Genomic DNA, 14,331 nt, shown 5'->3' on the forward strand with positions numbered 1-14,331 from the left:
GGGCTCCCGGGGGGGCGGCGGGGCCTCCGGTTTCAGCTGCCGAAACCCGACCCGCGCCGGGGCGCGGGGCACGTGGCAGCGCGGGCGCGGCGCCAGCCTGGCCACGCCCCCTCCGCGCGGCCACGCCCTCCTCCGAGCGACCACGCCCCCATCGTGTGATGATCACACCCCCCGCCGTGTGACCACGCCCCCGCGCCGCGCCGCCGGCGCTCGCCGCTGACGTCACCACCGGAGCGACGGTGCGGGGGCGGCTGAAGGTGACGGTGGTCCCGGTCCCGGTCCCGGTGCCGGTGCCCGCCCCGCCATGGCCGCCCGGCAGCTGCTGGCGCTGCGGCGCCTGCCCGCCGCCTCCTTCTCGGTGAGCGGGGACGGGGGGGGAGCGCCGGGGCGGGTCCCGCCGCTCCCGGTACCGCTGGTGCCGGTGCTGAGTCCGTGTCTCCCCGCAGACGGCACCCAAGAAGACGCAGTTCGGGTCGCTGCGGGACGAGGACCGGATCTTCACCAACCTCTACGGGCGGCACGACTGGAGGTGAGTACCGGGGGCGCGGCGGGGGGGGGGTCCCGGGGCGGTGCGGCCCGTCCCGGTGCCACCGGCCGTGCCGTGCCGTGCCGTGCCCGCAGGCTGCAGGGGGCCCTGCGCCGCGGCGACTGGTACAAGACGAAGGAGATCCTGCTCAAGGGGGTGGACTGGATCCTCGGCGAGATCAAGGCCTCGGGGCTGCGGGGCCGCGGCGGCGCCGGTTTCCCCACCGGCCTCAAGTGGAGCTTCATGAACAAGCCCCCGGACGGCAGGTGAGACCGGCACCGGCACCGCCCCCCTCCCCGCGGGGAGCCCGGCCCTGACGGCCCCCGTGTGCCCCCAGGCCCAAGTACCTGGTGGTGAACGCGGACGAGGGGGAACCGGGCACCTGTAAGGACCGGGAGATCATGCGCCACGACCCCCACAAGCTGGTGGAGGGCTGCCTGGTGGCCGGCCGCGCCATGGGCGCCCGCGCCGCCTACGTCTACATCCGCGGCGAGTTCTACAACGAGGCCTCCAACCTGCAGGTGAGCGGCGAGGGCGGCCGCGCCGGCCGGGGAGGGGGGAGCCCCCCCCCCGCCCCCAGACCCACCCGTTTGTCCCCGCCGTAGGTGGCCATCCGGGAGGCCTACGAAGCCGGGCTGCTGGGGCGGGACGCCTGCGGCTCGGGCTACGCCTTCGACGTCTTCGTGGTGAGGGGCGCCGGAGCCTACATCTGCGGGGAGGAGACGGCGCTGATCGAGTCCATCGAGGGCAAGCAGGGCAAGCCGCGCCTGAAGCCCCCCTTCCCCGCCGACGTGGGTACGTCCCCGGCGTTCCCCGCCTCGCTCGTGGCGGCGCGAGCCTTCGTTTCCAGCTGCCGCCCGAGAGCGGGACAAAATGGCGGCGACCGGGCAAAACCAGTTGTCCCCGGGCCGCCGTACCGCTGCAGGCAGAGCGCGGCCGTTGAGAGCTCCCACCGCTTCCAGGTGTCTTCGGTTGCCCCACCACGGTGGCCAACGTGGAGACGGTGGCCGTGGCCCCCACCATCTGCCGGCGCGGGGGAGCCTGGTTCGCCAGCTTCGGGCGGGAGCGCAACTCGGGGACGAAACTCTTCAACATCTCGGGTCACGTCAACAACCCCTGCACCGTGGAGGAGGAGATGTCGGTGCCGCTGAAGGAGCTCATCGAGAAGCACGCCGGTAAGCGCCGCGGGCCGCCCTGCCGAGCCGTGCCGTGCCGTGCCGGCGCTGGGCCGGGCTCAGCCGGTTCCGTCCCCCCGCTTCTCTGGCAGGGGGTGTCCGCGGGGGCTGGGACAACCTGCTGGCCGTCATCCCGGGGGGCTCCTCCACGCCGCTGCTCCCCAAGTCGGTGTGCGAGACCGTGCTGATGGACTTCGATGCCCTGGTGCAGGCGCAGAGCGGGCTCGGCACGGCCGCCGTCATCGTCATGGACAAATCGGTAAGGGAGGAGCCCCCTCCCCAGCCCCCCCGTGCCGCGGCAGGGCCCTCACCCTCCCCTCCCTCCCCAGACCGACGTCGTTAAAGCCATCGCTCGCCTCATTGAGTTTTACAAGCACGAGAGCTGTGGGCAGTGCACCCCGTGCCGGGAAGGTGAGCGCGGGGCCGTGGGGCGGGGGGCCGTGGGGCGGGGGGGCCGCACCGCAGGCCCCTGACGGCCTTCCCCTCCCCGCAGGTGTCGACTGGATGAACAAGGTCATGGCGCGCTTCGTGCAGGGCAACGCACAGGTGGCCGAGATCGACGCGCTGTGGGAGATCAGCAAGCAGATCGAGGGCCACACCATCTGCGCCCTGGGCGACGGCGCGGCCTGGCCCGTTCAGGTGGGGGGGGGGGATTTGGGGCTGGGGGGGGGGGGGGGGTGGGGGCCTTTCCCTGCCTCCCTTAACTCCATCCCCGTCGCTTTGCGCAGGGTCTCATCCGCCACTTCCGACCAGAGCTGGAGGAGAGGATGCGGCGCTACGGGGAGGCCAAAGCCCAAGCGGCATCGGCGTGAGGAGCCGGCGGTGGAGCGAGGGCTGCCGGGGGTGGTGGCCCTGCTGTTTCCTGCCGGGGGGCTTCTTGGGGGTGTTGCGGTTTGGGGGGCTGTGTTGGGGGGTCCTCAATAAACGCTGCTGCGCTCACAGGCTCCTCTCTGCTGGGGGCAGGGAGCAGGAGTCGGCTGTGAGCATAAAATGCGGGGAAGGGGCTGGCGGGGGGGGGGCTCTGGGTCCTGCCTGCCCTGGAGCAGGGGATCCCCAGGGATCAGGGGGTCCCTGGGGAGCAGGAGATCACACAGCCGAGGTCGGGATACCCCCGGAGGGGAGATCCTGGTTTTCCAGGAGACTCCATGTCCCATCTCTGGGGCTGGGTATGGGGGGGAAGGGGGCGGTTGTGGGGCAGCACCAAGCAGCCGGGGTATTACACGGCCACACGTCCCTCCCTGGGGACCCCGTGCTCCCTGTCACCGCCACGGTGGCACCGGGCCAGCTCCTGCCTGTACTAGTGCCAGGGGGGACAGCTGTCGTGTGTCATCCGTCCAGTCCCCGTCCCGTGGTGGTGGCGCTGAGGGCCAGCCACGCTCCCCGACCTGGAGGCCGTGGCGCGAGTGGGTCAAACCATGGCTTTTTTACTCAGTCACAGTGTGTGATGTCAGCTGTGGGCGCGGGCAGCAGCACCCACGGGGGTCGGTGCGGTTTCCCCGCAGCAGCCCCCGCTCGCCCGTCGCCGTGCGTGCGGCGAGGCCGGCTTACAGGCGTCCTGCGGACGAAAGAAGCCGCACAACCGAGGCACGGGGAGAGCTCTGCCTGTACACCCCCCCCCCCCAAAACCACCACCCTGGCACCTGGGGCAGGCGGGGGCCACCCCGTCCCCTCCCGTGTCAGGTCGAGCCCCCCTCGAGGGGTCGGGCCGAGGGGCTGCGGGCCGGCACGTGGGTCTTCCTGCGGTAGCGGTCGGGCGCCAGCAGCTCCAGGGTCAGCTCGGTGATGATGGCCGTCAGCCCCCAGACCTTGTGGGGGCCGTTGAGGAAGACGGGCAGGGTGTAGCCGTAGCGGCCGGCGGTGCGGAAGTGGGTGTACCCCTGGTTCTCCTCCCGCAGGAGGTGAGCCAGGGGCAGGGTGAAGACCTCCTCCACCTGTCGGCACAGGCGGCGAGGGGGTGGCCGGGGCCGTCTGCCACGGTGTCACCGGGGGAGCCGGGGAAAGGGGGTGCTCGCCCCGGGCAGGGGACGCGGCCGGCGTTGGGGTCACCCACCTCGTCGGGGTTGGGGGTCAGCGTCAAGTCCTCCAGGGGCCCCAGGTTGGCCACGACAGGAGCCACCATCAGTCCCTGCTGGAAGGTGCGTCAGCAAGGGAGGGGGGTGACAAACCCCCTCCCCAAAGTGCCACCCACTCGCCTTCACCCCCTGCGCCCCACCCTGACACCCAGCGTGTGTCACCCAACACCCTCCCTTGCCTGCACCCAGTGCCCTGTGTCCCTGTCACCCCGTGTCCCTATCACCTGTGTCCCTGTCACCCACGTCCCTGTCACCCCGCGTCCCTGTCACCCACGTCCCTGCTGCCTTGTCCCTGCCACCCCGCCCTTGTGTCCTTGTCACCCCATGTCGTGTCCTTGGTGTCCCCAGCCGCTCCGTGCCCCCAAACGCCCTCCGCCCCCCTCCCCGACCCCACCCCTGCGCCGGTGTCCTCGTCACCTCGTCCGCTCCCCCCCCCCCCATCCCCGGTGCCCGGTACCCGGTCGGGCAGCAGCCGCAGCTGCCCCCAGACGCTCGGGGCTGCCAGCGCCAGCCCCAGCTCCTCCCGCGTCTCCCGCAGCGCCGTGGCCACCGCGTCGCCGTCCGCCGGGTCCCGCCGCCCCCCGGGGAAGCTGCAAGAGGCAACGGCGCCGGTCAGGGCCGGGCCGGCCCCGGTGCCCGCTCCCCGCCGCCGGTACCTGACGTCGCCGCTGTGGGGCCCGCCCAGGCGGCGGGAGCGCAGCGTGAAGAGCAGCGCGGGGCGGCCGCGCACCGAGCACAGCGGCACCAGCACCGCCGCCGCCGCCGCCGCCCCCCGCCGCCCCGCCGCCGCCGCCAGCCGCGCCCGGCACCGCCGCTCGCTGCCGCTGCTCAGCAGCCCCGCGCCCGGCTCCGCCATGGCGCCGGCAGGGGAGGGCGGGGACGGCCCACGGTACCGGCCGCCCCCGGCGCCGCCTCCCGCAGCCCAGCCCGGCCCCGGGCCCGGCCCCGCGGCGCCCCGGGCCCTCAGCGGCGGGTGCGCAATTCCCCGCGGGGTGGGCAACCTCCTGGGGGGGTGGGCAAGCTCCTGGGGGGGTGGGCAACCCCCCCCCCGGCTGTGCAACCCCATTGCGGGCTGTGCAACCCCCCCGCCGGCTGTGCAACCCCCTGCGGGCTGTGCAACCCCATTGCCGGCTGTGCAACCCCATTGCCGGCTGTGCAACCCCCTCACTGCCGGCTGTGCGAGCCCCGCAACCCTCCCGCTGCACCGGAACAGCCGCTACTCGGTGTGCAACCCCCTCGCTGGGTGTGCAACCCACGCCCCGGCTTTGCACGCACAGCCCTCGGCGTGCGATCCTCTCCCTGGGTGTGCAACCCCCGCCGCCCCCACCCTGTGCGCAACAAGCCCTGCCAGCTGTGCAAGCCCTGCTCCAGCTGTGCAAGCCCTCCCACCGCCCGTGCGACCCCCTCTCCGGCCGTGCAGCCTCCCACCCAAGGGTGCCCCGCTCCTGCCGGGTGTGCGAGCCCCCCCTCCAGCCGCACAACCCTCTGAGGGGGTGTGCAACTTCCCCCGCCACCTTTTCACAGCCCAGACGTGCCACCATCCGTCACCAGCCCCGCGTCCCCTCCTGCTTGGGGGTGCTGCGTGGGGGGAACACCCACAGCGGGATCGATCCGCTCTCTGCCCCCTCACTACGGCCCCGAGAGGGAGCCAGGGAGGGGAAACTGAGGCACAGGAGAGGAGGCCTCAGGGCCCTGCCACCACCACAATTATCCCCAGGCGTTAACGAGCGGCCTCCGATGCCACCCAGGCGGGGGGCAGCCCCTGGGGGAGCTGGGGCTGTCGCACCCCAAGCGCCCGCGCCACTTGTACGGCCGGTCTTTAAAACACGGGGTGGGGTGTAAGGGGGTGAGGGCTCCGGGCGCCGCCGTCTCGTGGGGGAATTTCCTCTCGAAACAGCCTTAAGGGGGTCCAAGGCGGGGAAAATGTTCACGGGGTGTAAGCGTGGGAAGCGGGAGAGGGATTTCTGCCGGCGGATTTACCCGGCAGCCTCGGCGACAACCACGCTTTCAGGCAGAAGGCAAAACACGGGCACCAGTCCCCAAAACTTTTGCCAAAGTTTGGCCAAACTCCTCGAAGGGCCCGTTTTCCACCTTCAGCCCTCGGCTGGCGTAGCCATAAGAAAACTCGTCCTCCCCTAGTCGCGAGAGAGAAATCCACGGACCACCCCACACAGAAGAGGGGAACCTCGGTACCGCCCTCCTTCACCGGGAGACGCCGCGTCACCTTCGCCTCGAAGCGGATTTTCCCCTTCGAATTTTCCCCTCGATTTTCCCCTTCGGATTTTCCCCTGGAAGCGGTTCCCGCGGGCTCCAGGCCAGAGGGAAGGGAACTTCTCAAGGAGAGAGGTTGGCCCCCGTAATGGTCTTTGCTGGCTTTGAAGTGGAGATCAGAAGTATAGGTGTCTAGGACAGGACGGACACGATGACGTCTCACGGGACCCATCCAGCACCCTGCCCGGCCGACTGCGCCTACGGGGGTCTGGGTGGGCACCGGGCTGGCGAAAAGGGGTCGGATGCATGATAGGGGAACGGGGAGTAATAGGGACGGTGCTCCGGCGGTCGGATCGGGGAGGGACCTCTGGAGATGGGCCAGGCCCCCCAGGAAGCCCACGACAGACACTCTCACACCTCCACCTTCATCTCTCAGCATTAAATGATTTAAAAAAAAATTGTATAGAAATCACCACTCTCTCATAATTCCCGGCCTCGAGAACCCAGCATCAGCTTCACGACTCCCCTCTTGGCTCCAGCTTCAGCGAAACCTCCTCTCCTCCCACACGTACCGCTTCCCTGCGGGCACCTTGCGGAAAAACAGGCTGTTCCCTCGGCTCATGTTGCCCTGGAAGGGGGAGATGGCCACCACCGGGTGAGTCAAGGGTGCCCGGAGCCCCGGCACACCCCCCCCAGACACCGCAGGGCTCCCACCCAGCTCTTCTCCACGGCCAGGCAGCATCCCGGCGCTGCCTGGCTCCGGCTACTTACCTCCCTGTGCAGCTGGCTCCAGCAGTCCAGCCAGGAGGAGTAGGTGGGTGCGTAGGGGAGGAGGCCCCCGGCCAGCCTGGGGAAGGGAAAGGAGAGCCAAGGGGAATTATTTCCACCCAGGGCCGAGCCAGTGGGGTAGGAGCCGTCCCCTCTGCAGCTCCGTGCTGGGCTGAACCCCAAAATGGCCCTTTCAAGGCTGAGCTCCCCCCCCACCGCAGCGCTACCGACAAGGGATCAACCCCACGGTGAGTTTGAAACCTCTTTGCCATCCGGGAGCTTCGGAAAGGCAGTTTCGGGAGCTGATCCGGCGTGGAGGGACGCGGCTGTCACCCACGCCAGCCCCCCCCGGGCGCGGGCTTGTCCTCGCAGGGGGGTGGGAGGCGGTGGCACTCACCCGCAGTTATTAACGGCCATCAGGTTGGAGACCAGCACGAAGGGGTAGGTCAGCATGCTGGCGAAGAACTGCAACGGGGAGCAGGGCTGGTCGGCAGTGGCCCGCGGCCCCCGCGGGGATCCCCCCCCACCCCCCGTGCGAAGAACAAGCCCCAAAAGTACCCAGGGACCCCCCGGGAAGGAGCCCTCTCCCGCAGGCTCCGTGTGGGGCCAGGCTAGGCGGAGGCACGGCCAAGGCCGTGAGCTCCATGGAGCATTCCTTCCCCGAGAGCCGAGCCCTCCGGAGGCCGGGGCAGCGCCCGGCTCTGCTCCCCAGCCCAGCAGCCGCAGGGCAGGCGGGATTACAGGAACACGCCGTCTCCCCGGGGAAAGAGGATTCAATTCTCTTCACCCTCCCTGTCACGCACACGGGCGTACACACACACGCACGCACGGGCGGGCTGTACTCACTCCAGTGACTGCCTGTGAGTAGCTCTTCATCTCAGCCATGGTTGAGACCTGCGGGAGGAGAAAAGGCACCTTCAACCCCCATGGAGCCATGCTGCCACCCCAAAGTGGGGCCCTGCCCCCCTGGACCGTCCCCCGAGCCTCCCCCGTCCCTCACCGCTGTCACAACTCAGCGCCGGCGACGCTGCCGCGCTGCCCCCAGCCCGCCCTGGGCCCCCCGAGCAGGGTGCGGAGCCCGTACCCCGTTCTCCAGCGCGTACGTGTTGATGAGGTAGGCCAGCATGTTGCAGAGCCAGAGCGAAAGGATGTCCCCGAGGAGCCGGGGGATGAGGCCGCTGAAAGAGAAGAGGCAGCGGGAACGTGAGCCTAGGGCAGATGCGGATCTGGCGGCACGCAGAGCTGGGGAACAGCCGGTCGGGAACGGGAGGGAGCGGCCGTTCACCCCGCGGCCGGGTGAAGGGGGGAACCCCCGGCTGCGGGAGCAGGGATGCTGGGACAAGCGGTTCCAAGAGGATGCAGGCGCAGCAAGGAGCTCTGGATGTCACCCAGGGCCGGCGGTTACAAGGCAGGGGCTCGCCGGATCTGCGCCAGGAAGCCCCCCGGGGAGGGCAGAATGGGAAACGGTGTGGCCCAGCGGCAGCCGAGGTCAGGGCAGAGCGCTTCTCGAGCCCGGCAAGACGGGAGAGCAGAGCTGCGGCGCCGCGGCCGGAGGGAGAAGGGAGGAACCCCGAGGGGAGGAACCCCGAGGCCCCCGTCGTCAGCACTCACGCGAAGAAGCCCAGGATGCCCTCTTCCCGGTAAATCGTGGCGAAGGCGCTTAGTGTCCCGCTGGGCCGGGGAGGAAGAGGAGAGCACCGCGGTCAGAGGGGGCCCTGCGGGTGGGCAGCCCCCCCCGGCAGCCCCCCACCCCGTACCTGTACTTGGTCTCCCGGCCGATGAACTGCACCATGCAGCGCAGGGTGATCACTGCGGGCAGAGACGGGCAGTGCGGGGGTCGGGGGGGGGCACAGGGACACTCCGGAGTGACACGGGAGTGACAGGCGCCCGTCACTCAGGTCACCAGGCCTGTGCACGGCTATGGGGGGGGGCACCTACCGTGGAAGGGGTGGGTGATGAGCGTGGCGGCAGAGCGAGCGACCATCTCTCGGGAGGTCTGGGGAGAAACGGGCTGTCAGGGGGAGGGGGCCGGGGCAGCAGGTGACGGGGACGTGGCAGGCAGAGCGCCCAGCAGCACCGGCGTCGTACCGAGCCCCTCTCACACCCGCGCGGACCCCAGCACTCTCCTCTTCCTCCTCACCTCCTTGAGGACCTGCTCCAGCGAGGACACGGGCTCCTTCTTGTTGGCTCCAGGCTGGAGAGGGAAAGAGGTGGGGAACAGCCCCCCGAAAGGCACCGCTCCCTCCCCGCCACCCCTGAAAGGAGCCGTCCCCCCCGGTGCGGGCTCGGCAGCCCCCCGGCCCCGCGTCTTTCTCCCTGGGGACAGCGCTCGATGCCGGGCTGCCTCTGCCCGCAGACACGGGGGCACACGGGAAGGGGGGAGAGGTGGAGGGAGGGAGGGAGAGGAAGGAGGGAGGGAGGGAGAGGAAGGAAGAGAAGGAGGCAGGGAGAGAAGGAAGGAGGGAGGGAGGGAGGGAGAGAGCAATAGAGGGAGGATTCACGGGGGAAGCAGCCTCACACCTACCTCAGCCTGCTCGGCCTCCTGGTACCGCTGGGGAGGGAAGGGCAGGGTTAGCGCAGCCGCGGGGGTCGGGGGAGGCCCTGCCAGCGCCGCAGGGACGTGCCAGTACCGAAGAGGCGGGACGCGGGGTCTCCGCGACCCGGAGCCGCGGGGGCCGGCGGCGGCGACGTCCCCCCCCCCCCCGCCCGGTACCTGCAGCACTTTGCCGTGCACGACGGTGCCGATGGCGCTGGAGCAGAGGCGGGGGGTGAGGCCCTTGAAGAGTCCCGCTCTTCCGTCGACCTTCACGATGTGCTTGGCTGGGGACAGCGGGGACCCGTCACGGCAGGCGGGACCCCCCCCCGCCACCTCGGGGGACCCCCGCGCAGCCACCGGCCCCGCGGGGCGGGGGGGGCCACGGCGGAGCCGCGCACCGGGGCAGACTCACCGTAAGCGAAGAGGCCGGGCAGCTGGTAGACCTGGCGCCCGAAGACGTTCCTCCCCAGGGTGGGCGGCAGCGGCTCGTACCCCACCTGCGGCGGGGACAGGCAGCCTGCAGCCGGTACCGGGCCCGGTGCCCCCCCGCCCTCCGTTACCAGCCCCCCCTTACCTGCACCAGCACTTTCACGTACATGAGGGGCTGCGAGAGCACCGTCAGCCCCGAGCCCAGCAGCACCTGCGAGGCCGCGTCCGCCATGGTGCCGCCCCGGCGTCACGGCCCAGAAGGACACCACCGCCGCCGCTTCCGCTTCCGCCCTCCCGGTACTTCCGGCGCGCCCGCCAATCGCTTCCGCCCGGAGGCGTGGCCCCGCCGGGTCGCCATGGCAACGAGGGGGGCGTCACCGCGGCCTACAGGCCTGAGGCGCCGCCATGGCAACGCGGCCTGCGGGGCCGCGCCACGGCCGGCAGGCCTCAGGTGACGTCATGGCGACGGGGCCTGAGGTAATGCCGTGGCGAGGAGGCCTGAGGTGACGTCACGGCGACGGGGCCTGCGGCACCAACGGAGCCCGAGGCAGCTGCAGGGCGGCGGGGCCGGGGCCCGGGCCTGAGTCCGGCAGCCCCTGGGCAGGCTGGAGGGCCGGGGGCCGCGGGGGCTCGACGGCACGGGGAGAACGGGCGTCACCACGCCGAGGCACAGCCACGACGGCACCGGCTTTAATCGCGAGCACAGGCGCAGCAGCGCGCGGCGGCGGGTGGCGAGGCCCTGCCGGGGGCGGTGAGGCGGGGACGCGCCCTGCGCCTGCGGGCAGCAGCCGCCTGCCCGCCCTGCTGCCTGCCCCGCCGCCGGGACGGCCCCGTTTCGGTTCCTGGGGCCGTATCCTGTGAGGAATCACCGGTGACACCGGGGCGGGGGTTGCTCAGCGGCGGCCGACGGCGCGACACCGCGCTGGTGCCACCGTCCAGCTGAGAGCCCACCGTGGCGGCGTGGCGGCCATCCCCTGCTCCAGCTGCGCTGGGAAGGGTCACACCGGAGCTGGCTCCAGGCTCCTCTCCCGCCGCGCTGCCTCCCCTCGGGGTGCTGGGAAAAGCCGTCCGCCTGTGGGTCCTGGAGGGGCCCAGCCTGGCCTGGGGTGTCACGGAAGAGGGGTTGGACCCACTGGGAGCCCCAGGGGTGCTGGCACCAGGCTGGGACAGCACTGGGGACAAGCGTCCCGGCAGGACGGTCCCCTCTGGGACCGGGTGGACTGTGCTCGTGGGCTCACCGGGATGCTGGCACGGCTCCGGTAGACAGCATTTGTCCGGAGCAGGGCATTCCTCGCTCTCCGGCTCCGCAGCCGCTTCCTCCTCCGTTGCTCCAGCTGCGCCGGATGGCAAAGCGGTGCCGGGGCGTCCGCACCCTGCGACGCCTCGCGCCTCCCTGGCGCTTCGTCCCTCCCGCCCCGCAAGCGGCAGCACCCGGGGACTCACCGGCCGGGCCGGGCCGCAGAGGTGAGCTGGGGGCCCATCGGACACGGAGCTGTCGGAGCCGCTGGTGCTGTGTGGGGGAGACGACCGCCTGCAGCCCCCACCGGCACTGCGGGGCTCCGTGGGGCACCGCGGCCGGGACGTACCTGGACTCGAGCTCGGAAGGGGAGATGTCGCTCCAGCTGCTGCCGGAGCCCAGCGCCCGGCCCAGCCGCTGCCGCAGCAGCGCATCCACCTCCGACAGGCACTGCTGGAACTGCGGGACGGGGCCAGCGTCACCGTGGCCCCACTACGGCACCGGGACCGGCCGGGGTGCCGTGGTTCGAGCGGCAGCTGCCGGCCCACCTTGGCGGGATGGGGGTCGCAGAAGTCGAGCAGGGTGTCGCAGAGGTGGTAGCCCAGCGACTTGAGATCCTCAACGGTGAAGTGCGAGCTCCTCCCGCCTGGAGGAGACCGGGGAGAACAAAACAAGCAGCGGCTTCCCAGCCCGGGGACCACCCGCCCGCCAACACACCCGACACCGTCACCCCCGGCCCACGGCAGCCCCTCACCCAGCGTGGAGCCACCGAACGCCACCTCCATGGTGTAGCTGTTGGAGACGCCCATGCGCCACATGACGACCCTGCCCGTCCCCGCTTTGCTCTTCTGCACCTTGAACTTGCAGCTGGGGAAGGAGAACTGGGGCCGGCCCCGGGGTCAGCACGGCGGGGGGATGCGTCCCCCTCCCCAGCCCCGCAGGGACACCGCGGTGGCACCCTGGGAAGCAGCACGGCAGCCGCGTTCCCCGCGTCACCAGCCGGCGTCACCGGGAAGCTGGGTGGGGATGCCACTCCCCGCCTTCAGAGCGTCCCACCTTGTCGGGGGCATTTTTGCTCAGCATCAGGGGGAAGACGCGCTGGCGCAGCCGCGGCCCGGCGCCGGCCCCGCTGTTGTCACAGCCGTACATGAAGACGTTGTTCTTCCGGCTGTGCCCGTGGAAATCACAGTACAGCACCACCTCCCGCTCCGCCAGCACCCTGCACGCATCAGGATACGGCCGTTGGCACCACCGCGGGAGCGGCACCGGCTCCCCGCGCCCCCACCTCACCTCTCGACCATGGCCCGCAGGTGCCACACGCCGGGGAAGGAGCCGCGGAGCGCCGTCCCGTAAGCCCTGTTGGGGTCCCGGCCTGCCAGGGAGCAGCGGGAGTTGCCCACCACCACCCCGTCGGGGTTGAGCATGGGCACCACCTTGAAGACGAAGAGCCGGCGCAGGAGCCGGGCGTCGGCGTGGGCGCTGAGGAGGAAGTCGAGGAAGCCCCGCATGGCCCAGGAGCCGCCGGTCTCCCCGGGGTGCGCGCGGGCGCTCAGCACCACCGCCCGCTTGGCCGCCGCGCCGGCGGGGCTGGTGATGGTCAGCAGGTAGACGGTGTTGCCGGCCAGGCTGCGGCACAGCGCCCGCACCGCGCAGTACCGCGAGCGCACCGGGTCGCCCGCCAGCGCCCGCAGGTAGCGCTGCAGGTCGGAGTAGGTGTAGGGGTAGGAGTGGGCGAAGAAGCAGGTGTCGCCGTCGTGGGGGAAGCGCGACGTCCAGGAGAGGCGGAAGGTGGCCGGCTCCTCCCCGCTGCCGCCCCGGTAGTAGCAGACGTCAGCCCCGACCCGGCGCCAGCCGATGCCGCGGCTCTGGGCGTCCCGCTGGGAGTAGAGCAGCGGCCGCATGCCCTCGCCGTAGAGGCTCTTGGGCTTCGCCAGGTTGGCGATGGTGAAGCGGTAGAGAGGGTCTCGCCGGGTGTTTTGGACGCGGAAGTAGAACCACTGGGTGTGCTTGGCGGTGTACAGGTCCGGCCGCAGCGTCAGCACGTACTCGTAGGGGCCCCTGCACGGCAGGACGGGCCACCCTCCGGCTCCCGGCCCCGCCGCCGGTGCCCCCCCTCGCCCCCCAGCCCCTCTCTTACACCTTGACGGCTTTCTGGAGGTTGCCGCTCTCAAAGCGGGATTCGAAGAGCAGCGTGGCGTCCTGGGGACCCTCCAAGGGGGCCGCCGGCGAGGAGAGGGGGCCCGGGGCCCCCCCGACCCGAGCGCGGGTGAAGCTGGAGCCTCGGGGCGCTGTGGGGGGAAGCTCGGAGGGAGGGCGATGGCGGCTTGGGGAGGCTGAGGGGGCAGCCGGGGGTGCTGCCTGCTCCCCGCTACCTGGGCTGAGGCGGTAGACGACAGCGCCCTGCTCCTCGCCAAGGGTCGGCGGGGCCCACCGGTGGCCCGTGGGCTGGCAGAAGGGCTCCGGTTCAGGGGGGACCCACTCTGGAGGCGGGGGGAGGACAGAGATGGGTGCCGTGGGCACGGCGGGGGTCCGGCGCAGGGGGGGGACGGCCGGAGCGCTCCCTCACCGATGTGCTCGATGGCCTCCTCGATGACCTCGCACTCGACGGGCCAGCGGGGAGCGGGCAGGGGTCCCCGCGCCAAGGGAAGGGCAAAGAGAGCCCGCGGCTCCCCCGGGGACCTGCGGTGCCGTGCCGGGGGGCCCAGCGTGCCCCGGGGAGGGGCCGGGCCCAGCACCCCAGGGGCTGCAAGAGGAGCGGGAGGGGCTGGGGGGCTCCAGCAGAGAGGGGGGAGCCCAGGCTGGGAGGGTTGGGATGGGGACACCCCCAAAGCCACCCGCCACCCCACAGGCAGGGAGGGGCCCCCCCCGCCCCGTGATGATGCAGCTCCAGGCGCCGGGGGCTGCGGGGGGCGATGGGGTCTCACTCACGGCTTGGCCTCTGCCCAGGACCCTGCAGGCAGCCGGGGTCGGTGCTGCCTGTGCCGGGCACCGCGGTGGGGTGCTGCTGGGTGGGATCCCCCGGGGACGCGGGGGTCTTCTGCCCGCCCGTCTTCCGGCCTTGGGGAGAGCACCGCTGCAGCCCGAAGGGCCGGGGGACGCGGGGACGCGCCCCTGGGGCCAGGGCTCACCTCGGAAGTAGCCATAGTAGCGCAGGTGGCTGCGCATGAAGCTGTCGTAGGGCTCGGGGAGCGGCCCGCCACCAAACCCCCCCAGCCCCCCCTCCCCGACCCCGGCAGCCCGGCGCGCCGAGGGCTGCATGGCTGCGAGAGGCCCGGTGAGACCCTGCTCCGGTCCGGCAGTGCCGGGGACCTGGGACGCGGTCGCTGAGCGACGGGCGCGGCGGCAACAGGGAGGGACAGGGCGGTCCCGGAGCAGAG

The 14,331-nt window shown here is 71.7% G+C and overlaps 4 protein-coding genes across 7 annotated transcripts; 1 reads left to right on the forward strand and 3 right to left on the reverse strand.

Annotated features, from left to right (window-relative positions):
• The first annotated feature begins 192 nt into the window (after positions 1-192).
• NDUFV1 (NADH:ubiquinone oxidoreductase core subunit V1) lies at positions 193-2,569 on the forward strand. Of its 2 annotated transcripts, XM_072865956.1 has the most exons (10): positions 193-358; positions 447-529; positions 622-792; positions 864-1,047; positions 1,132-1,321; positions 1,489-1,701; positions 1,794-1,960; positions 2,031-2,112; positions 2,195-2,340; positions 2,430-2,569. In XM_072865956.1, the coding sequence occupies exons 1-10, from the start codon at positions 305-307 to the stop codon at positions 2,511-2,513; spliced, it is 1,374 nt and encodes a 457-aa protein (XP_072722057.1). In that variant the 5' UTR covers positions 193-304; the 3' UTR covers positions 2,514-2,569. The 2 variants fall into 2 exon arrangements, with proteins under 2 accessions (XP_072722057.1, XP_072722058.1); XM_072865957.1 differs by lacking the exon at positions 622-792.
• Positions 2,570-3,109: 540 nt separating this feature from the next.
• On the reverse strand, positions 3,110-4,648 carry NUDT8 (nudix hydrolase 8). Of its 3 annotated transcripts, XM_072865986.1 has the most exons (4): positions 4,430-4,648; positions 4,231-4,363; positions 3,752-3,829; positions 3,110-3,632 (listed from the first exon to the last, which is right to left on the reverse strand). In XM_072865986.1, exons 1-4 carry the CDS (start codon positions 4,627-4,629, stop codon positions 3,378-3,380), a joined length of 666 nt encoding a protein of 221 aa, XP_072722087.1. In that variant the 5' UTR covers positions 4,630-4,648; the 3' UTR covers positions 3,110-3,377. The 3 variants fall into 3 exon arrangements, with proteins under 3 accessions (XP_072722087.1, XP_072722086.1, XP_072722084.1); XM_072865985.1 differs by having other exon boundaries at positions 3,752-3,826; positions 4,231-4,648; XM_072865983.1 differs by having other exon boundaries at positions 4,231-4,648.
• Positions 4,649-6,414: 1,766 nt separating this feature from the next.
• On the reverse strand, positions 6,415-10,022 carry MTCH2 (mitochondrial carrier 2). The gene is made up of 13 exons (XM_072865980.1): positions 9,863-10,022; positions 9,701-9,785; positions 9,466-9,572; positions 9,277-9,303; positions 8,893-8,946; positions 8,691-8,748; positions 8,510-8,561; positions 8,364-8,423; positions 7,837-7,930; positions 7,599-7,646; positions 7,150-7,217; positions 6,756-6,831; positions 6,415-6,612 (listed from the first exon to the last, which is right to left on the reverse strand). Exons 1-13 carry the CDS (start codon positions 9,947-9,949, stop codon positions 6,526-6,528), a joined length of 903 nt encoding a protein of 300 aa, XP_072722081.1. The 5' UTR covers positions 9,950-10,022; the 3' UTR covers positions 6,415-6,525.
• A 459-nt stretch (positions 10,023-10,481) lies between these two features.
• AGBL2 (AGBL carboxypeptidase 2) lies at positions 10,482-14,212 on the reverse strand. The gene is made up of 10 exons (XM_072863974.1): positions 14,026-14,212; positions 13,521-13,697; positions 13,092-13,434; positions 12,245-13,012; positions 12,011-12,173; positions 11,696-11,835; positions 11,503-11,590; positions 11,304-11,413; positions 10,956-11,227; positions 10,482-10,818 (listed from the first exon to the last, which is right to left on the reverse strand). The coding sequence occupies exons 1-10, from the start codon at positions 14,210-14,212 to the stop codon at positions 10,583-10,585; spliced, it is 2,484 nt and encodes an 827-aa protein (XP_072720075.1). The 3' UTR covers positions 10,482-10,582.
• Positions 14,213-14,331: the final 119 nt, after the last annotated feature.

This window comes from Ciconia boyciana, chromosome 6, assembly GCF_034638445.1.
Source record: "Ciconia boyciana chromosome 6, ASM3463844v1, whole genome shotgun sequence".
NCBI classification, from domain to species: Eukaryota; Metazoa; Chordata; class Aves; order Ciconiiformes; family Ciconiidae; genus Ciconia; species Ciconia boyciana.